Source organism: Rousettus aegyptiacus, unplaced genomic scaffold (genome assembly GCF_014176215.1).
Source record: "Rousettus aegyptiacus isolate mRouAeg1 unplaced genomic scaffold, mRouAeg1.p scaffold_m13_p_1, whole genome shotgun sequence".
Taxonomy (NCBI): Eukaryota; Metazoa; Chordata; class Mammalia; order Chiroptera; family Pteropodidae; genus Rousettus; species Rousettus aegyptiacus.
The window spans coordinates 138,124,559-138,147,812 of NW_023416284.1; the positions used below are offsets into that span (position 1 = coordinate 138,124,559).

General features: G+C 33.3%; 1 protein-coding gene and 1 pseudogene across 4 annotated transcripts in view; both read right to left on the minus strand.

The window, feature by feature from the left end:
• USP45 (ubiquitin specific peptidase 45) overlaps nt 1-23,254 on the minus strand; it is a 63,893-nt gene that overhangs the window by 35,273 nt on the left and 5,366 nt on the right. For all 4 annotated transcript variants that reach the window (XM_016151997.2, XM_016151995.2, XM_016151994.2 and 1 more), the window contains exons 3-8: nt 20,498-20,670; nt 20,016-20,119; nt 16,250-16,350; nt 4,331-4,473; nt 3,826-3,921; nt 417-547 (exon numbers count right to left, since the gene is read on the minus strand). In XM_016151997.2, coding sequence (XP_016007483.2) covers nt 417-547; nt 3,826-3,921; nt 4,331-4,473; nt 16,250-16,350; nt 20,016-20,119; nt 20,498-20,670 — 748 coding nt within the window. The remainder of the gene's footprint in view (nt 1-416; nt 548-3,825; nt 3,922-4,330; nt 4,474-16,249; nt 16,351-20,015; nt 20,120-20,497; nt 20,671-23,254) is intronic.
• On the minus strand, nt 10,998-11,121 carry LOC118604702 (annotated as a pseudogene).

Consider the following 23,254-nt stretch of genomic DNA (forward strand, 5'->3'; position numbering starts at 1 on the left):
AAGTTCTTAAATTCACTTAAACTCTATTTGCCTCAAAGCTCATCTTTTAAAACAAACTATGTTAGATGATTTATTATAGCAAATTTATTTTATAATTCTATTTTCTTACGTTGTAGTATTATATTGTGAGGTTCTGAATCAAGACAGACCTGTATTTGAATCCTGGCTCTGTCACTACAAAACGAGGTAAACTACTCAACTTCTAAGAGTCTCTGTTTCCTTATGTATAAAATGGGGATAAATAATCACTTCATAGCAGTACAAGACATAAAGCACAAAGCTGAAACTAAACATGTTCTTTCTCTTGGTAGTCTAGGCAATAATAGCAATGTTACAGTAAGAGTGAAATTGCTCATATTAAGTGATAGTATTTTGTACTTCATGCTTATTTATATTAAGAATATAAATGTACCCACTTCTGACAAAGCTGATTGAAAAGAGCTTTAGGAGAAAGTGGTCCTTTTTCCGTTTCCTTCATGCTGTGAAGAAACAGGAACAAGGCTGAGGTCAATGGTCCAGGACTTGAAAGTTCCACCATTAATGGATCCTTTAAAAACATAATCAACTCTATGTCAGAAATCTATATTATTTAAAATCTAAGAGTTATATTTTGTTTAAATGATGACAACTAAATTGCCTCAACTGTATTAAGAAACTTTATTCCCTCATATAAAAATGAATGTACAAAAATAGAAAATGGAATTAAATGTCTTATCTTAAAAAACACAGGTGTTCTCATACCCTATGCCCTTTACATAATAAGACTATTAGCTCAAGAATGAAATCAGTAACTTTATTTGCTTGAAACTGTCCCTTAATATGCTCTCCCAATAGCAAAATTATTCATCTACTTGATAGTTGTACATCTTTATAATTATAAATTATATTAGCGAAGCTTCATACCCTTCTTTTCCCCAAATAATGGGAAATTAAATCACAAAATTGGTATACCATCTTCCTCTTGTAAAGGAGAGACACATAAAGCTTGACAAAAGAAGCTAAAATTGTGTAAAGGATCAATGCATTTTATTTTAGAATTTTTTTCCCACCAAGTTTTTGTTTTCTAAAACGTTACCTTCACCAGTAACTCCCTCTCCTTACAGACAATGAATAAAAAGCACATTCCAAATATAATCTTCGAACATTAGAATGTTATCTTCTAGGACAACTATTATGTTGTCTCATTCACATGTTCATGAAATACACGTTATGTATATATTTCATACCAACTATCCTTAAAAATCTACCACCTGGCTAAAACCACATAAAGAACAGGCTATATAATCTTCCATAGCTTTTGAATATCAAAGTGCTTTTTGCTATGTTAAGTGAATTAAAAGTTACCTCAAGTGTCAAAAGTGAAATCTAAGGCAGTTTCAAAATCCAAGCACTAAGGTGTGGTATTTCCTACTCCCAAATAAAGCATTTTAGACAAAGGAGAACCCCTTCAGAACTAAGTGAGTAAATAATCCTAGGTTTTAAAAGTACACTTAAACTTTGAAAGCTAAAGTAAATTTGCTGATGAGAATGCAATATGGATGAATCTCACAAACACTGACAGGAAGAAGCCAAATCCAAAAAAGTACATATTATATGATTTCATTTATGTATATTATTAAAACAGGCAAAATGAATCTGTCCTGTTAGAAACCAGGCTAGAGGCCATCCTTGTCAGGTAGTGAGGTAATGAATGGAAGGCAATCTGAAGGGGGCTTCCAGCTGCTGATTATGTTCTGTTTCTTGAGCAAAGTATTTTCGTTTTGTGAAAATCTACCATCTATGTAATTGTGATGTATGCTTCTCTGTATTAATAGTTTAATAAAATTTTTAAAGTAATAAAACTGCTCATATGTATACAAACATTAACAAATAGAATTTAGCAACATATAATAACAACAATACATCATAACAAGGTGGGTTTGTCCTAGGTTAACAAGATAGGTTTGAAATTCAGTGTAATTTGCCACATTAACAGAGAATAAAGAAGAAAAACTATATGATAATCTCAATAGACACAGGAAAAGCATTTAACAAAATTCAGCATTCATTCATGATGAAACCTTTAGAAAACTAGGAACAGAAGGGAATGTCCTCAACCTTATAAAGAACATCTATGGAAAACCTACCGTTAACTTCATTCTTAATAGTGAAAGAATGAATGTTTTTGCTCTAATTTGAGGATTAAGGCAAGGATGTTTGCTCTCATCTCATCGTCTATTCAATATATTACTGGTGGGTCAAACCAGTAAGGAAAAGAAGTAAAAGGCATATAGATTGCAATGGACAAAGTAAAACTGGTGATTGAAAGAGTCGTGATCTACACTGACAGTGTCACAGCTCTGGTCAACTGTTTGTCCTAAAAACCTAAAACCTAGATTGAAAATTCCCTCTTAAAAGTGACACAAACCTAAAGTGATCAGCTGTAATATGTAATTGCCACATAGTAATCTTGAGACACAGCTCCACATGTGAAATACTTAAACTAAACATCCAATTACATTTCATATCAAATCTTTTCAAATGACTAAGCATTAACTTCCATTTAGTAGAGTAAGCTTCACTATTTCACGATACTTTAGAAGACATTGGAATCTACCATAAAAATTTTAAGGAGCTGAACAGGCAATGAATTTACAGTCTGCCTTTTAATAAAAAAAATATATATATATCATCTTTCAAAACTGCCTCCTTGGAAGAAAAATCTAAGATTACTACATTGGGTGAAGAATTTTTAGAACTCCTCTTTAAGTACTTTTTAAAAGCCAGATTATAAGCTACACATATACTCTTTCTTCCTCTAAAATACACACACACACACATACGTGCACACACAAATCAATTTCTAACTAAAATCATTATTACCAGTGTCAATAACCTCCAGCCAAAGATCACCAGGAACATACCTACAGCTGAACAAAGTGGGTTTATTACTTGTTGCATTGAGGGAGAACAGGGACCACAAGGAATCGTGGGGTGTCTCAATAAGAGGGTATTCAAAAGAACCAATCGATATAGGATTTGGGCTTTAGTTGGGTCATTCAAGGAAGAGTCTAAGGAAAGCAGAGGCCTGCTTTTACTTGGATGCTGTCAGAAAGTAGGAATAATTCTATGACTGGGTAACTCGTTAACTCTTATCTTTGGGTGGTGGGACTAGAACGAGAATAAAGCTATAGCTAGTCAAGAAACAGCACTCACTCACTTTGGCCGAGAGAGGGTGCTTAGGATTTTCTAAGTGGTAGAGTACACTTGTTTTTGTCTGTGTTTAGATAAAATTATGAAGTGGACTTGCTTTGTCTCACTTTATCAGTCTTAGAGTAACCTAACCTGAAGTTAGTATTTGAATAACAGCCAAGCAATGGGTGTCAGGCCAGCTATTGAATGTTAGAGGCTGCTTTTACTTCCTCGTTAGCTTAAAAACGTTATCAGACTAGGCTTCAAAAAATGTTTAGATGCTCACTTTAAAATTACATCTACTTTTAAAGGAAAAAAAAAATGCTATATTTAAGCATTGTCACCAGTAACTACAAAATAGGAGTCCTAGACAATTTGCCCAAAAAAAGTCAAACCACTTTTGTCTTTGCTAGTAAGTTGTTTAAAAGCTATCTCAATATTTTTGTATTGCTTGACCCATATGTTCTAAACATATCTTAAAGTTATGATTTTATAAGTTTTGAATGTTTATCTTCACAAAATACTTTTGAATTATTTTTTCAAATCCTCTAGCATCTCAGTTGATAGACCTGGAAACATTAAAGACAGATTTTGGCAACGTCAGTGTCTCTCTCATCTTAAAAGAGCTCTTATCCAGATTGTTAGACTTCTTACCAATTGAGAGTCTGCAGAAGGAAAAATCGTGAGTTTTGTACCATTTTCTTTGATCTCATTCATCAGTTCAGTAAGCATGTAGGACTGTGCCAAGTTCTAAAAGGAAACAAAAGTAAACTGCTCTGATTTAGTTATAATATTTTTGGCATATTATATAGAATATAATTTTTTATAGAATATAATTTTAGATAATAAATTACTTTCTCAAAGTTTCAAATTTCACCTAGCACAGCTAAAATTTTTAAGTTTCAAAAATTTAACTGAATACATTTTATATTTAATGTCACCATCACTCATAGAGCCACGACAAAATACAGAGAAGACATTTCAGAAGCAATGTGGAAAAGGTATATGTATGTATACGACAATGGCTAAGATAGCGTAAAACAAAAACAGAAATTTGTAGATGAACATTTAGTCATTTGACAGTCTACAGGTGTGCAAACAAATACAAATTAATGAAAATTGTCTTCTACATTTTACAAAGCTTTCTGGTGGCTCTTACCTGCATGACTGCATTAAAAAAGCAAGTATTTCCTAAATTCGTAATTCCTTTTACAGATGTTACATTGCTGCTTTTTCTTCCCTTTTTTTTCCCACCTGTTTCACATTTTTCTTCACAAAGTTTTATGATTCTAGAAAATGCATCTAAGTTAGAGAAAACATAATTGACATGAGATGTAAATCATTTTAAATAATTTAAATTAATTATTTAAAAATTAAATTGACATTTCTCCTAAATCAATATTCCCGAAGGTCAAGAACACAAACAAAATGTCTTGGGTTTTATATCTTACTGCTAAAGCAATTAATTTTAGTTCATATTAATATAAAATCTGTAACATACAACATTGCAGAATAAATTCTGGATGAATTAAAAAATTAAATATAAAAGAATGAGAAGAAAACACCCAGCTCTTTACTTCTAAATATCATTCCTTACTAAAAGGAATGAAAACTCCTTGAAGACATGGGTGATTCTTAACCATGAGGCAGCAAAGAGGCAAAATGAACCTATGACATTTTTATTGTGCCGGAAAATAAGGAAGTGCTCAAAAAAAGTGATGAGTATGTCAAAATACACAGGTATCATTTAGAGTAGGTTCCCACTTCTCCAATCCAAGTCAATCTGAATATCAAAATGAAGAAGGGCATTAATAGATTATTATTCACTGGACAAAATGATAATAAGCCTAAACTGAAAACAGATTTTAAAATGGGAGGAAATTCTTCCTTAGAAGAGAATGCCAACTAATAAACAGAAGAAATGATGAAATTAGAAAATCGCCATATAGTGGCAATTTTTTGTATTGTTCTTGGAAATTTTCTGTAAGTCTGAAGTTATCGAAAAAAGTTAAAAAATTAACAGAATTAGAATATAAAAAGTAAAATACCTAAGTGTATAGTACATAAATGCATATTTTGAGTTTACCAACTTGTAAAATTAATGCAGATTTATAAACTGTAGTGTCAGTTCATCATGTTTAATAACAATATGAAAACGAAGAACAATTCCTGACACAATAGGTATTTAACAGTAGATTTCTATCTGAACCATTATAATATGAAGTTTAATAGAAAATTTCCAAGTTCTCAAATCTTTTGGCTTTAACTAAATATTCTTTTAAATTACTTTTGAGCCTCATATTTTATAGTTTTTTTACAATTATATGTTTTATTCATCTAATACAGACAAGCTGTCCTGTATTACTTACTAATTAACTTAAATGTTTGGCTGTCTGTCCCTCCAATCAGATTGATGGAGATCAGGGAATGCCTCTTATGACTGCTCTTTTTCCCATAGGGGTGTGTTTTTTGGGAGAATGTACATAATAAAAATTCAACATAAATGAAAACCTACAAGATTAAAGAGCAAACATAGTAGACTTGAAGTCTTCTCTGTCTCTGATGATTTCTTAAGAGGAGGTAAGACATCTTCTCCCCACCTCACTCTTCTGTACAACAGCATTAAGGGAGATAAACAGGGAGGGAGGCAGCCCTGTTCTCAGGATAGAAGGAAGAAACACCATAAAGAGAAATTTCAGTCTTGGGTTCTGGCAGACTGATGTCACGCACATCCTATTGGTTCAAACATGGCTTGACTTGGTGCCTTTGACTTTTGTCCCCTCTTCAAAGGCATCTTAGATATGGGGCTCCAGTATCAACCAAATAGGATTGTTAACACATTTTTTCAGAGTTTTCAGAAGGATTAAATGAGCTATTTGCAAAGTACCTGGCATAGTAAGCACTATGTACCTTCATGAACTATCCTTCACATCCATTGCTTATATGCTCTCATATTTTTTCTTCCCTTTAATCATTTCCTGTACTTTGAGGGTTTTTTTTTCTCAGTTTATCTCTTGTTTCTAATTAGATTTTCTATATTACTAATATGAATTTTGCCTTTTATATTGACCGTGGTTTTCATAATTTTTTGGTATTTCTTGTCAACATGTAGAAACATCTTATATCCTTGAGAAAAATGAATTGGTGGTTTCTAAGATGTTTCTAACATTAAGCAAACCTCTTGCATGGAAAAGATTTTTCCTTCAAGTCTTTTCTCCTACCCTGTGATGCAACCACTTTTTTTTCATAAATCTTATTACCTGCTTTTCCCTTTAATCCTGTTTGCTTATTCTTTAAACATTATTGGTTGTTATTCGATGTCTGTTTTCCTGATACTGAAGAGCTGTTTTTAATTCTCAGACCTAGAATTCTAAGTTAACACAGAAAAGAACTAGCAAGACAGATCTCTTCTATTGTCCCTCGGATATTATTATAAGTGATAAAATTAAACTCCACACTAGAGCTTGGGGGCAAAGGCTAGTATAATTAATGAAGAGGGTCACTGAAGTGCAGAGGCCGGATATGGAGAAAAGAAAAAGCATGAAAAGGCTAGACAGTATTCAAACTCGCAAGTGAATGTAACAGCAAATGAAAAAAGCCAGTCGGTGCTTAAGAAGCACTACACAGACAAGAAGTCCCATAGGATACTGGCTGGGTTTGCAAATGAATGCAGTCCACCTCTTCATTATATCTGAGATTCCAACTAGAGGCTCAAATCAGTAGGTTTCAGGCTCTCAGAGAGCCGTTGCCGCTAGATGGTTTATAGTGATTTTTAAGAGATTTAGGATGAAAGAGTAATTCAATCCAAGCATTACTCCATCTTTTAGGGCAAAACTATTACTGATTTTACATTTACGAAACTCAGTCTCCAACAGGTTAAGCCGATTGTCACAATGATATTTTTATTATAAATCTACTGTTATTTTACTACCTAATTTTTCTTTGGTGACTTATGCACTATGAAAAGAACTATAAAAGACAGTAGGGCAAGATTCTTACAGATTTCAGTATATGCAACTCTGAACAAATATGATTCCGCAAAAGTATTTCCTTTAGTTAACATTCTTAATAAATGCTACCATAATATTTTTCAGCTTAACATAAAAACAGTGGTTAGGGGAACTAAACTATATGGATAATATTAACTATATTTAAATATATAACATATATAAAAATATATTAATCACTTGGAAAAATATTTCCAGAAATAAGTTATATTTTAATCTTATAAGAACTGTATTTTTAAACTATAACATGCAAATGATTTATGTATCTGTGTACCACTTTTACCCATCAGTTTTCAAAACATCTGGGATAGCAACCTAAAGTAAACAATGTTCAGAAGACCATCTGGACAAAACTGCAGGCAAAAAAAAGCATAAACATATGGAAAAACAGATTTTACCCTTCCCTTCAGCAGTGAGGGATGACAAATGTCGAACCTAGATACATCCACGCTTCACTGTGCGATGCTTTTCAGCACCACCTGGCTCTCCACGCAGAGCCACCAAATATGGACAGCACTGCCAGAAAGAACATATCCACAGGGCAATGGCAATAAAAATAGTGTATTTCATGGTTAAATAGCCACTTCACACAAGTGGCAAGGATCTGTTTGTTGACTTTTACATGTAAGCCTATGAGAACATATTCAAAATTAATTATACTATTGGACTTAAATGTTAAATAGATCAGATAATTTAACTAGAAAATAAAATGACATTTTCTAAGAACTATTTAAATTTGTTTCATTTACAGTGCAATTTTTTTCATTTTACTAAATAGCACATTTATAAAATGTAACAATTCAAATCGATCTATCGAATGTCTACTGTGTGCCAAGTATTATATGAACCATTATATTTGTTCTTATGATTTATGACTAGAGTATAAGGAACTGATACATAGTGAACAACAAGGAGATAATTAGGCCTTAAATTCATGATATCTTAGTAAAACTTTTAGAAACTAAGCATACATGTACTCTTGTTCCCTAAGAAACTGTCAGCTGAGAGTTTAAGATTCTAGCTTAAAACAAAGGTGTCTGAGAATCAGTCTCAACTGACTGTAGACAGGTATATGTGTTTTAATAAAAAGAAATTTATTACTTCTATTGAACGATTACTGAGCATTATGTTTTTAGAGACAACAAAGCTTTCTTAATCTGGCGGTGATTTTAGATCATACTCACTTTGGGAACTCTTCCTTTATAAACACAACCAAATGCAGTGAGGACAGAACTTCAAGATGTTTTAAAGTAAGGTCTAATTAAAAAGACAAAGCTGCTACAGAAATAACAAAAAAGACAAGTTATATAAAATTTTGCTATCATCTGTTTTGTTCCCAAGTTTTACCTGAACCCATGAAATGCCTGTAATTAGAATAATCACAGAATTTCTGGGTTAGAAGGTTTTTTTACTAAAAGAGATTTACTCTATTTCACCTTACTTATAGCCTTTATATTACCAACACTGTCATCAGATATTACAGTTACATAATAAAGTAACTAGAATGTAAAGAACATTGAGAGAAAACTTCAGGCATTCTAGATACAAAGTTTTTAAAGCTCTTTTATATCTTTGTAGTTTATCTTTAAGCCTATGAGTATTCAAAGAACTGCTGATTGAATAACCCAATAGGTTCTGTACATAAATAAAAAGACTGATGAACCTGGCAACAACGACATTAAAAACTTATTATCCAAAAAAACCCTAAAACAAAACCAAAAATTTTTGAAAAAAACTTTTGAAGGGATTAAGAAGTAGAAATTAGAAGTTACAAGATAGACAAGGGGATATAAAGCTTAGCATAAGGAACATAGTCAATAATATGTAATAACTATGTAGTGTCAGATGGGTACTAGATTTATCAAGGCGATCATCTCACGAGTTACATAGATGTCTGTCTAATCACTATGTTATACACCTGAAACTAATATAATATTGTATGCCAATTATAATTGAAAAGGAACAATGGTGCCTCCCAAGTTTCCCACAGGCTTGGGGAAAGCAAACTTATTTGGCGATTTGCTTAAAGAGAGTTTGAGAACATTATCTTCCCATAATTGTCCCCATTGCAGAGAGATGATGAAATTGAGGCACAAGGTTGGGTAGTTAGTGGTAGCGGGGAGATTCAAACCCAGGCAGTCTGGCTTTGAAATCCATACACTTAACCATTCTGATATACTATCTGTCTGTATATAATGGTTGATAAGGTTAACAAGTGTGACAATTTAAGACATTAATGAAATACTAGTGGTGATATGAAAGAAAAGGCCACTACTCTTAAGCAAAGATGGATGTAATCAATTGCTGACTGTCATTGGTGTGTGAATTCACAGCTTTAAAAAAGTTTATATCAGCCCTTCTCAAAGGGTTCCTCAAAAGAATTAAGACTTAATACCCTAGGTACCCACTATATGCACTTAATTTCTTCCTATGTATCTAGAAGGGTACTAGTTAGTGCCATCTCAGGAGAACTGAGAAAATAGCCACTCAAATAATTTTCTGTGTTCTGTAGTTCAGACGGGGAACCCTGGATTTCAATCCCTACAGGTAACAATAAATTTTTTAAATGTCAAATATCTTTTTGTCCCTAACCCTAACTACTTTTAGTACTTATTTTTGAAAACACAAAATTCTCTTGGCATACAACTGTCACTTTATAGAACAAAATATATTACTTTTTTTAAAAAAAAGGGTTGTTACATTACATTCAAATGGTTACTGTAAAAGGGCACAATATTATTTATCTTCAGATATACTGTTTCAGATCTCAAACATACCATTTACTCTATTATTTTTTTTTAAAAAAAAAGATACACCAAACTCATACTTAATAAAACCTCTAAAAGAACTAACATAAATCATGTCTTTTTATACCAAGAGCATAAATTTAATGAATTTAACAGATGATAATACATTCTTTAATATTATACACTCTTTAAGCTTCCTTTAAATGGCATCCCACTATTAAAATTACAGGCCAAATTTATTGTTTTAGAGAAAAACTTGTTTTTATATTTTCTGTCCAGCCTTACTTGCCCTAAGACTCAGCTTAGGTGACATTATTTCACCAGGAATTTCTGGGTTCTATAAGTTTTTATAGAATACTTACATGACATTTACAAGACTATCGAAGTGACAAATAAGCCTTTCAAGAGAATTATCGACCCACTTTTAACAATACATATTTTTGGGTGGGCTCCACGAGAGAGCTTTCTTGCTCTTTTTCAGTTGTGTTATATATGACCTTTATATTATATCAGGATTTCATTTGTCATTTTAGGTTTTCTAGTACGTGTTTGTAGGGGAGGATATGGAGGGATTTTTTTTTTAAAAAAAGCAAATGCTAGCATCAGATGTGAAATCTACACAGCTGTAAGCATTCTTCTGGGAACCTGCACTGGGGTTCCCTCAACTGCTTAATGCAATTACCTAAACCAGTCATGTAGTATTAATATAATTTGCCCATTTCCACAGCTGAAAAGAAGTTTAAGCTTTAAAAAGGAAAAACTTGCTGCCCCACTACTCTTCTACCTTGGAACCAAATAATTACCTTACCTGTTTATTCTCAAAATTCCACTAACTCTTAGTTAACTATTAGCCTTAGAAATCTTTATTTGATCACATAAGTTGATATTGCCACATGAATGGGGAAATACACATACAGTAGCATGCCTATCTATCTCCACGCTACAGTCAAGAGATGTCTCTCTCTCTCTCTCTCTATATATATATATATTATTGTAGGTGAGGCAACCCTTGGTTGACCTCACAGATTGCAAGGACCTTATCAGTTTACAATTCCTTATTTTTTATTTTTCATACCTACAGCACCTGGTCTTCCTAGATGGTCTCCCATCCAAGTACTAACCAGGCCTAACCCTGCTTAGCTTCTGAGATCAGATGGGATCGGGCTTGTTCAAAGTGGCATGACATGACTGTAGACGAGAGATGTCTCTAAAATACAAAACTGACATCCACCTCGCTGCTTAAAATTAGTGGTTTCTCACTGTCTGCAGTATAAACTTTAAATTTACAAGTCCCTTTAATATTATCTGTTCCTCCTTACCTCTAGTCTCATCTGTCACCATTCCCCAACACCATAAAACTCAACCTTGCAGCACTATAAATAAAATTCCCTGAAAGTATTAAGTTCCCTCACTCATCAGTAAGCCATTTCCTCTGTATGGAAAACTTGCCCCTTCTCTCTTTGCCTAGCTGATTTCTACACATCTTTCAGCTCTTGGCTTAGAAGGCATTCCTCTAAATAAAATGTTCCTGGTTCCTCCGGTCTACGTTAGATACTACTCCAAAGTATTCTCATAGTCTCCTGTACTTGCTCCATCAGAGCACTATTTCAACAAGCAATTATAAGTAAGTGTGATTTGTCAATAGTCCCCACTCAACCAATAGATCAATAATGGCAGGAACTGAGAAAAAGATGGGTCCCATTCACAACTATATTTTCAACATAGCACAGTATCTGGCACAAGGTAGAAATGCAAATATTAAAAGGCTGAATGAATCAACAAATTTGATATTCAAGTTTTTGTTTGTTTGTTTGTTTTTGGTGAAAATGCGAAGCTTATCTACTTCCTCAGGAAAAAACTCATTACATGCTAGTTCAGTTCAATTCAGCAAGTATTTACTGCTTAGCCACATAAGAATCAAAGACTACAAGCAAAGGTACATATAGTTTTATAAATAAGGCCCATAAACACATGAAAGCGAAATATCACAAAACCATATGTTATCAGATTCTAAGGTATGCTACATAGAATAAAACAAAAGTTTGGGAAAGTGTCCTTGAAGCAAGATTTGAGCTGAGTCTTAGGGCAAGAAGGCTGGACAGAAAATATAAAAACAGAAGCATGCTAGTTCAGCAGTTCTGAAAGTGGGTCTGAACACACCCTCCTGAAGACACTATCCTCCTTTCAGGTTCCTAAGGTCAAAAGTAGTTTCTAATAAGACTAAGATCTTATTTTTTTTACTTTCATTCATTCTCAATCACAGAACACAGTTTTCTAGAGGCTATATGCCATGTGATGTCACAAAACTGAACACAGAAGTAGATATAAGAATCCAGCTGTCTTCTATTAAGCCAGATATTAAAGAGATTTCTAAAAACAAAGGTACTTATTGTTGTTTTGAAAATAGTTATCTCTTCTTAAAATGTTATTTGTTAACAAGTCATGAAATTATTGCTATTTTTCAGTGAATAAATATTTTAATTTTTTTAGTTTTAATTTCTAATAAGATAAGTACTGATATACATAACCTCATATCATACATAACCTAAGTATTGATATATATAATGTAAGACTGTTAAGTCATCAATAATTTTTTAAGAGTCTAAAGAGCTACTAAAGCAAAAATTCAGATTACTGAGCTAATTGTTTTTAAGAGATGGATGAGACTATATCCTAGATTCTCTGTGTAGAGAAGCTGAATTGGTTGTGTTAGACATGAAATTAGCTCTGGTACTGCAAACTGAAGAATATGTTTAAGGTATATGTTCAGGCTTTCCTCTCAGTAGAGTTATTTTTACTTAGTGCAAAATATAAAAAGATCTTTTAATAAAAATATTTTTAAATCATTCTTGTCCTCCCTCCTAAATACAATACATACAATTTTGTATTCTTTTTAAATTACCAAAACTGAGATTTTTACATTTCTACAGTCTTTCCAATTATCATTTAAAACAGCTGCATAATCATATCCAACATTCAAATTTCAATAGCAAATTTCACATTTGATTTTTAAAGTATTTTATAAAAATCTACTGAAGCCTCATGCAAGAAAGAATATGGTAGATTACTATGCCCCCCAACCCCCACCAAAAAAAAAAACTTCTAGAATGCCAAGGGAACTTATTTTAAATCAAACTTGCCTGAAAAATCCTGTCGCTTGGAACACAAAGATAGCCACATTATGCCCAAGAACTTCTGGAAACCTTGAATTCAGAACTCAGTCTCTCCCTAGCTTTGAAAGCTTTACACTCTCAAACTCCCTCAGGAACCTGTTTCCCACTATTCCAGGTGCTACCACCCCTAAACACAATTAAAGCCTACATGGGTCCTTCCCACCACCTGAAATGTTTCTTCTCTCATCTCGACCTATCCAAAGTTCACCCTTTAAGGGTCAGCTTGAAAGCCAGCAGCTCATTCTAGATTCCTTCTGCATTTTTTTTTAAACTAAACATTACATCCCTCTTTGAATATCTAAAGAACTTCATTTGAACATCTCTCGAAATACAAATTTTATTCTGCTTACGTTAGCATCATCTTTTTATCTCACACCTTCTTTTAGATCTTAAACTTCTTTAGGGCAGGGACTAACTATCTTATCAATCTCTATTCCCTGAAGCAACATGGGAAAGAAGGGAAAGTGCTGAGGAAAATGAGGCTGAGACAAACAAACAGTAACCTGCCCTGGGTAACATAGCTAGTGATTGAAAGAGTCAAATTTGAATGGCAGACTCCTGACTCAAAGTCCATGTTCTTTTTCCACACGATTCCATGCTTCCTACTTTACATTCTTTATGATGATAAATATTCAAGAAATGTGTAAAATTGAATGGAATTAGACTGGCTTTGTTCTTAACCTAAAGAAAGCTCTAAGATAAAAAAAAATAAAGAGAAAAAAATTTCAACAATTTTACTTCTGCCACCCTTGACATCATATCCTTACATATCTTTTTATTAGGCCAACAAAACAAATTTGATGTGCAGTTCTCCAGAGACAGTACTGAGAACAACATCTGTTCCTGAAGTTTTAAATGTCTTTCACTGCCATATTATCCTGATTCTTTATTTGAGCACAGTTGGAGCTATGACTACTAGTATGCCTGGCACAGAGTAAGATTTCAATAAATGTTTGTTAAATAAATGAATGAATGAGTGATAAAATTAATCATTTCTTTTAATGTCCAGGAACCTGAGTTTACCTCCTCCAGTTCCTCCTCCAATTTCTTCACCATAACTGTCTCAAAGCAACAGCTAACAAAAATAATTGTATATTGAGCTATAAAAAATACATCTGATAATTATATTTTTTATATAATTTTTTGGTTTCTGATGCCAATTACTAAGCAGTTCAATTCTGTTCCAAAGGAATTACAAAACTATCATGTCCATTCACTCCCATTCACCTAGTTACTCAATCAAAATCCTCAGGTTTGTACTTGATTCCTCCCACTCTCCCTCACTCATGACATCTTAATCCACCCACCTTCCATCAGTGCCTTTACTTACTAGTTGCTCACCTTCCCTACCACAATAACCTCCTTAATGATCTCTCCACCGACACTCTTAACCCCCAACAGTCCACTCTCCACATAGCAATCAGAGTAATCTTATTTTTAAAAAAGATAAAATAACGGTTAGTCCCCTGTTTAAAACTTGAACAGCTTCCATTACACTTACAATAAAAAAAAAAATCTTTACCAAGGAATTCTTCACAGTATCCTTCATGACCTCCCACCTACCTCTTAACTTCATCTTGTTCGAGCCTCTCCCAACAAACCATGCTCCAGCCACATTGGCCTTTCTTGATCACTGTGACCACTAGATTTATCACCTATCACTGCAATCTGTTCCTTTCCTTTGTAGCACTTATCATATATTTGCTTATTTTTTTTCTGTCTCCCCCACTGGGCAAGATAAAACTATTTTTGTTTTACCACTACTGAATAAAGTAAAAAGCCTGGTATATGGTAGGCACTTAATATTTTTTAATGAAGAAACTGCTTCCCTCTTACTCTTAATTTATATTCACATGTATCATATATTACCTATATGTTAGATAACAAAGTATATAATCAACCAAGTATATAATATACAATCCATTACTATTGTATGATAAAGAATTTGGCTGCCCTTTGTATCAGGTTCCTGAGAAGTACCCTCTAAATCTTTGGATTTCTAGAGTAGCTAGAGTGTCTTTTTGTTCATCATGGGTCCCTTGGACCACACTTGATAGTTAATGTTCACAAAGTGTCTTTTTTATTTATTGTGGGTCCTAGATAGGTTATGCAATAAAATGACTCAGAATGGGAACTAGCCATGCCAGAAGGACCAACCATGTCATTAGAAGGGTTGGGGTCTGGAGACTGAGTTAAATCATGCGGTCGGTCAATGATTCAGTCAGTCATGCGTATGCAATGAAACCCCAAAAAAACTCTGGACACCAAAGCTCCAGCAAGCTTCCTTCTTTGCTTGTTAACAATAGTCTGTAACAGTCTGTGTGTATTGTTACACATCAATGTGCCAGAAAGGTGATGCATCCTGACACTACAGGAAGAAGATACAGAAGCTACATGTTTGAGGCCTTTCCAAACCCAACTTATATGTATCTTCTTTTGGCTGATCTTGATTTGTGTCTTTTTTTTTTTCCTATAATAAAACCATAATTGTAAATATAGCATTTTCCTGAGTTCTCTGAGTCATTGTTGCAAATTACTGAACTTAACAAGGTAGTGAGAACCCCTGATTTTGTAGTGAGCTGATCAGAAATGTGGGTGGCCTGAGAACCCCTGAGCTTGAGGATGATGTGTGAAGTGAGGGCAATCTTGTAGGGGCACTGTGCCCTTAATCTGCAAGTTCAGACTAATTCTAGGTGGTTAGTGTCAAAACTGCACTACAATTACATAACAAATAACAGATGTCATTTCATAACCACGTGTTTGGCATTACGCAAATATCTTTAACGTACATTATTTCTAAATCTTTAGAAAACATCTCTAAGGCTCACAACAACTGTATATGGTAGAATTATTATCCTATTTTTTTAAGTAAGGAAACTAAAAGACACATGGACAGTAAGTAATTTAGGTGGAGCCTAAAGTCAAACTCAGCACTGACTTAAAAAAGCCCATGATCTAGTCACTACCCTCACCAGCTTCTCATTACTGGTTATATAACTACAACACATGATAGCTACCTAAGAACGTATGGCACTCCTACTGAGAAGTGACAGTAACATGTAAAGTACTCTTTATGAATTTATGAAATCTTTATATGAAATATAAAATACTGTACTTTAATACAGATTTCTTTAGCAATTACTTAACTTACTTGTTTGTGTTTTAGAAACATGTTTCTGAAGAAAATCAACTATCTGAGCCAAAACCTTCTTATTACAATGTGTTGATAATTTTTCATCACATTCATAACACCTGAAAAAATATAAAATTTAAGCAAATATTATGATAGTATCTTCAATAATATTTCACATCAAGTAATAAAGTTGACATTTATCTACTTTTGTCTTTAAATTATGGGAATAACAGAGCTACACAGGGTGGGACACCAGGTAAGTCTAGAGAAATAAGCAGGGGACAGTTCATAAGGAGCTTTCTCACTCAAAGGTCTGGTAGTTTTCCTAAGAGAAATGGAATGCCATGAGGGGTTTTCAACAGGGGAATGATATGATCTAATTTACATTTTAAAAACAACACTCTAATATCAGATTGGAGGGAATCAGGCATAGAAGCACATCAGGGTAGAAGCAGTGGATCCAGAGAAAAATGAATAAATTTACTTTATATATTTTTAGGTATAAACAGTAATGAATTAGATATAAAAAATAAGGAGAGGGAAGTGTCAAAATAACTGCTATTTGAAGGGAAAAGTGGATGAAGGTCTGTCAGCGACTCTCAAACAAAAGCAATTTTACACCCCAGGGAACATTTGGCAATGTTTTGAGACATTTTTGGTTGTCACTACTGGTGAAACTGCTACTGGCATCCAAGGGGTAGGGGCAAGAGATGCTGCTAAACCTCCTACAATGTACAGGACAGTCTCCTCTCACAACAAAGAATTATCAGCCCAAAGGAAAATAATAATGAGAATAAGAAATCCTGGTTTAGATGAAACAAGACTAGCTATGAGTTGATAATGTTTACAGCTGGGTGATGGGTATAGAGGAATTTATTAGACCATTTGTCTATTTTAGTTAAAAGGTTAAAAAATAAAATAAGATAAAAAGAAGAAAATAACTGCCAGTCTTCTGGCTTGCATACTTAAGTGACAGAGGTTCCATGTATAGGGATGGCGAAGACTGAACAAGATAAGTGTTTTATTTTGTTTGAAGCTTATTTGGGAAGTGAGAGTTAGGGAAGAGATTTTCAAAATTCCTTTCTGAAAAGCACATTCTTTTTCAGAAAATTACCTTCCACTATGTTTACTCATTAGTAAATATAGTATTAATAAAGGCTTCTATATGTTATCATTACTTATTCTTTAACTTCATGGGATCCAATGATCAAATGGAAACATGTATTAGAAAGCAACAAAAGTATTTATAAATGTAATGTGTTGTACCAACACTACCTTACATATTCAATCTTCTTACCTATAACTATTAGGGGTTATGGGATCAATGGCTGTAAATGGGTTCTTTTCCTAAATAGTACTCAAATTCAGTCAAATATTTACTGAGTGTCCACTCTACCATTTGCACACAGAAATAGATACATAGATAAATCCGTAAAGGAAATGAGTCACAGAAAACGTTTCTAAAACATTTTTAACAACAGATGGAATTTAAACAATGTAATTACAGTTACTAGGCTTACATTATAACAGAGATAAATATTTACTGATGTAACTATTGCCAAAAATAACAAAAATATAATTTGTAACATATTGAAATGTCAAGAAATTTTTACTAATGTTTACTTATTATAAAATACATTGTTATAACTTTAAGAGTACAAAAACAAATAAAAACTACACAATGACGGTGGATTTGGAGAAGACAGTTCAAAATAACTTAAAACTACTTGTTTCCATTAGAAATAACAAAAAAAATATTGGAACATTTATTAAATGCCAGGCACTGTTCTAAGTGCTTGATACATATTTTCTGGTTTGATTCCTCACAAAAATCAAAGAAGTATCACTGCTTTAAAAACAGCTTTACAGAAGTGTATTTTCTTTTTATAGATGAGAAATTGAGACACTTTAAAAGCACTCATGTATACTTTTACTTAAGCATTAAATCAATGCCTCACAACCTTTGTTAGGCATAAGAATCATCTATGGAACTTAAAGATACAGAAATGCTGAATTAATAGGGGACCACTGGCACCTAAGGGTTAATTCCACCTGTGTGATTCTGATGTAAAGTCAGAAGAAACCACTGTGCTAATAATTATTATCTACTAAGCAGTATTAAATCCACTATCCAGCAACACTTTGTTAACCATAATCAAATCTATAATATTTCTTTATTTTTTAGGTTTTTCAGGTTTTTCTTTAGTTCTACTGAAATTATTAAACTTTTTAACATTTAAGAATTAGATGGAGAAAAATAGTCACAATCTTTAAATTTCCATAAATGTATAAAACAAATTTGAATTTCCTCCTTTGAAAGGGAAATAATTCTATAGATCCCCAAATACAGCTTAAATTATTTTCTTTTACTATAAATCTAACACATCCACTCATAAATGCAATAAATTCATCGTCCTTGTAATGAATGTCAAGTTATACATATAAAAACAAAATTATAAAATCGATTAAACTAAAACTAATAATACTAATTTATTATGTTAAAGATTTTTTGCTGAAATTAAATTATGAAATTATCAGACCATAATTATGGCCCTAAGAGCTACAACAGAAGTTTTGACACAAGTTCAGTTGAGATGAGCCTATTCTACCAGGTGCTACTCAATTCTACCACCACTTTTTCTATTTTAGTGGTCCTCAAACTGTGGTTTCCAGACTAGCAGCATTGGCAATACTTAAGAACTTGTTAGAAATGCAAATTCTTAGGCCCTACACCAAAACTATTAAATCAGAATCTCTAGGCCCAGGGCCCAGCAGTCTATTTTACCAAGCCCTCCTTGTGATTCTGATGTGCCCCATACTTTGAGACCACTGCTTCTATTCAGACTGCGAAGTGTTTATTGAGCTGCCTCACTAGGAATCATCCCTCACTTCCTTGGCTCCAATGCATCACTTAATATTAAGTATCCTGTTCCTTCCTCATTCTCCCTAATACCTGGGGCCAACAACAACAAAAACACAAATGCAACAAGCACCTGACCCTGTGGCTAAATTAAATTATAAGATGATGATCTCTCCTAGAAGCCAAAACATTCTTATATTAATTTTAGAGCCCTGAAATGAAAACACAAAGTTAAAATGTTTCTGTCTTAAAGAAAACTTGAAAACTCCTGAAAATTCATACAAGGAACCCTAGGAATTCACAATTCCAGTTAGAAAGTTTTTGTTGTAAAATACAAGAAAAGCTTTTCAATATAGTGTCCACTTATACCGCTGAAGCAGTGTGTGATCCTGGTAAAAGAAAGGGAATCAAAAGAATTGTTTCCGTGCCTGGATTTCTGCTGTGTAACCACAAAAATGTAAATGATACTCAGTGTCCTTACACATAAAATGAGAGAACTGGACTTGATTCCCTGCCGAGCTGCCATGGCAGAATCACCTGAGAAATTTCCTTTCCCCCATAGAGGATCACCAAACCACTTGACTGCCTGGAGTACCTTCCTCCTCTAGAACTCTAGGATTCTGTATTAGCAAGTTCATAACAAAAAACCAACAAGCAAGAATTTTTCTTGATTGTACAAAGAAAATGTTAAAGAAAAGTAAGGGGTAACTAATTTTTTTCTTATTTAAATTTTATATTCATGGAGAATATTAATTTTCTTAAATTATTACAGTTTATAGTCAGATGACAAAGCATAAATTATTTCAGTTTATAGTCAGATGACAAAGCATAAGCTGCTACAACATCTTCAAATATTTTACCTATAAAGCTCAAAGAAAAAAGTATTTTTGTAGTGGACGAAAGTACTAACAAAATCTAACTTACCATACAATCCATGTGCTCAGACTAATTATAATACAATGAAGCTCTGTTCTCCAACTCTTGAAGTGCTTCAATGAATGCTGGCTGTCTGAGTTTTTACCACATCCCTAAAGGAAACAGAATGTTATTTGTATGATTTATGTATAAATTTGTTTCAAGTTAACTAAAACTTAAATCACACTTAAACTCAAAAAACTTCTAAAACACAACTAGGTAAAGGCAGGTCTAGATATGAGAACTACTGCGAGTGGGCTTGATTCCCTTTCAAGTGATTCCCTTTATAAACCACACATGATTACTTTAACAAAACATACCTTTATCTTAAACATTTCTAAGCTCAGCCTTGGAGAGGTCTATCTAAACATGGAATAAATTTATCTTAAGTTCTAAGCATTACTAATAAATAGTCCAACTCAAAATAAGCATTTAAATACTTAAAAGAAAAGTACTTAAGACAAATTCACACATAAAAAACACTTTCTCACCTGAAAACCACACTTGAGGCACAACCAAATATCAGAAGGAAGTACTGGTTGCCCATCACAGAATCTTCTTTCTTTTAAACATTCTGAGCAAACTGACCACAGATTCTCAGCTATTGCTTTTTTCACATGATTCACACTGATAGCATGACTTACATGTTGGCAAGTGAAACCTACTGAATAAGACAAAACAAAATTTGAACATTTTCTTTGCTAAACCAAAGTGCTAACATCAGTAAGGAAAAGTCACTAACATTAAAATGCTGTAACTAAAAAGCACAGAGATTTAAAAAAATAACTCACAAGGATATAGACTGCATGATTCCACTTATAAAACATTTGTGAAATAACAAAATTAAAGAGTAGGAGAACAGATTAGCGGTTGCCAGGGGCTCCAGAAGTGGGTGCTGCTATAAACAGGTACCACTTAGGGTAGTGATGTTACAGGCAAGTATCCTGATTCTGGTGGTTATAGAAAGCTACCCATGTAATAAAATTGCAGAGAACTACAAAACACACATGCACACACACACGAGTACACATACGGCTGGTGAAATCTGAATAAGCTCTAAGGATTGTACCAATGTCAGGTTCCTGGTATTGATATTGTACTACAAAAATACAATATGTTAAATCAGGAGAGGACAGGTGAAGGATGATGGCACCTCCTTGCATATTTCTTTGTACTGTCCTGTGAATCTAAAATTACTTCAAAAATAAAAATAAACGATATTATTTATTGAGCAGCTACTACATGTCAAGCATTTTGAATGTCTTTTCTTCCACTAAGATACATGGGTAAAATCTTTTGCGTAGACTAGTTCTGCTATGATGCTATTTTCATCATTGCTGGGAGAAAAGAGAGTGAGAAGTAGTGACATCATTTATAGGAATTAGAATTTTCAGAATTCTCCTTAATGAATATTCCCAAATAACAAATGATTTTTCATAGTCCTTAATCAATTACTCTTTATAACAGATTTTCACTGTGTGCATTGTGTGGTGACAAATGACTAAAATGAGCAAATATGTTTTTAATTCTTCAAATAACCGTATTCTTCTCCCAAGAGGACACTTTTATTTTTCCCAAAAACATGAACACTTCAATTACTTCACCTCCGACATCCCAAACATTGAACCTACAACTACCTGCCAAAATCAAACAAGAAGACTAAGTAACCTGAAGAGCAAACAGGAGTATGTACGTTTCAACTTTCTCCACTTTCCTTTCTAAATGCAAAGCATTTCTTTTCACCTACTAGTTAACTAGAGAGTGGCTGAACCTTACTTCCATTTCATCCTGAAGACTAGGAATGTGATTCCTGACAAGCAATTAATAATGAAATATAATTCTAACAATATGTAAATCTGATAAAAGATGCAAACTTCTAATTTTACACCAAGAGCAAGTTATAAGAATAGACATAAAGTCCTATGTTTGAAAAACAAGGACACATTCTATTTAAAAAAAAGTGATGTTCAGAGGAAGACTGATAAATGACCACACAAGTTCAAGACCTAGAAATGGTTTTTTATATTTTAAAATTCTAAGGGGAAAATTATTCCACATACCTTCTATATCATCTGTGAGGTAGGATCTGGCCAGGGTACAACTTAACCATTCCCTGATTCTATAATTCAGATTTATAAAGCTGAAATTGTTAGTGAATTCAAGATAAAAAGGATTGTTAAAAAAAGACAACAGAACCAACAGAGTCAGCTATGCTGAGCTCCATGTCGCCAAACTGAGACTTAATACCTAACTTAATTATAGTTTTAGCCTCTCCCCAAAATGGAATCTTAAACCAGTCAATCTGGAATTACCTGGTCAGCACCAGTGGGTTAATATGCTGGGACCCCTGCCATCCCCTAAAGGAAGATGACCTTGCAAAAACAAATCTACCTTTTGCTAGCGTAACTTCCTTGTCCTACTACCTTTTGCCTATAAAAAATTTTAATTTTCTACAGCTCCTTGGAGCTCCTTTCTATCTGCTAGATGGGATGCTCCCCAATTCATGAATCACTGAACAAAACCAGTAAGATTTTCAAAATTTACTAAGTTGAAATTTTTTAAATAGGTTCCAGGCCCCTAAATTAAACCTATTAGCTTTTAAATGTTTCCACTATGTATATTTTTATAAGTATTACTAAATTTAAACATTTAAAGTTTCCTTACAAGAACTAATATTTGTGGGGGAAAATATAATAACTTCCTTGTGTTAATAAGAAAATTTCCCTAGTTTTCTATAATTTGTTTAATCATAAAATTGCCTAAATTTCATCTGACAAATACATCCATGTATTATAGTTTATAGTTTTTTCACATGAACAAATCAAAAACGGTAATCCAAATCTCCATGTTTTCCACTTTAAATATTAATAAAAACTTTACAAGGTCTACAAGGTTTGCAAATGTTGGAATAAAACCAACACTTCCTCTTTTGCCTCCTAGAAAATATCTAAGGGCAAAAAGAACAAGAAACGAATAGACAAAGTTCATTGTCAGAGAAAACAGGAGACAGCTGAATAGCCAAGTCACAAATTAGGTGGAAGGGCTCCCACTTCAAAGCGTCAGAAATCAAATAGGACTGCACAGAAAAGGAAGCAGAGAGAATGCTGCAGCTGTCGATTTCAGAGAACGATGGATGGTTCACGGACATAAAATAAAACCTAAGTCTCTGTGCTGCAACAACAGTGGCAGGGCTCCCCTATATCTAATTTTGAGAAGAAGCAAAAGGGAACTTCTCACTTACTAAGTGA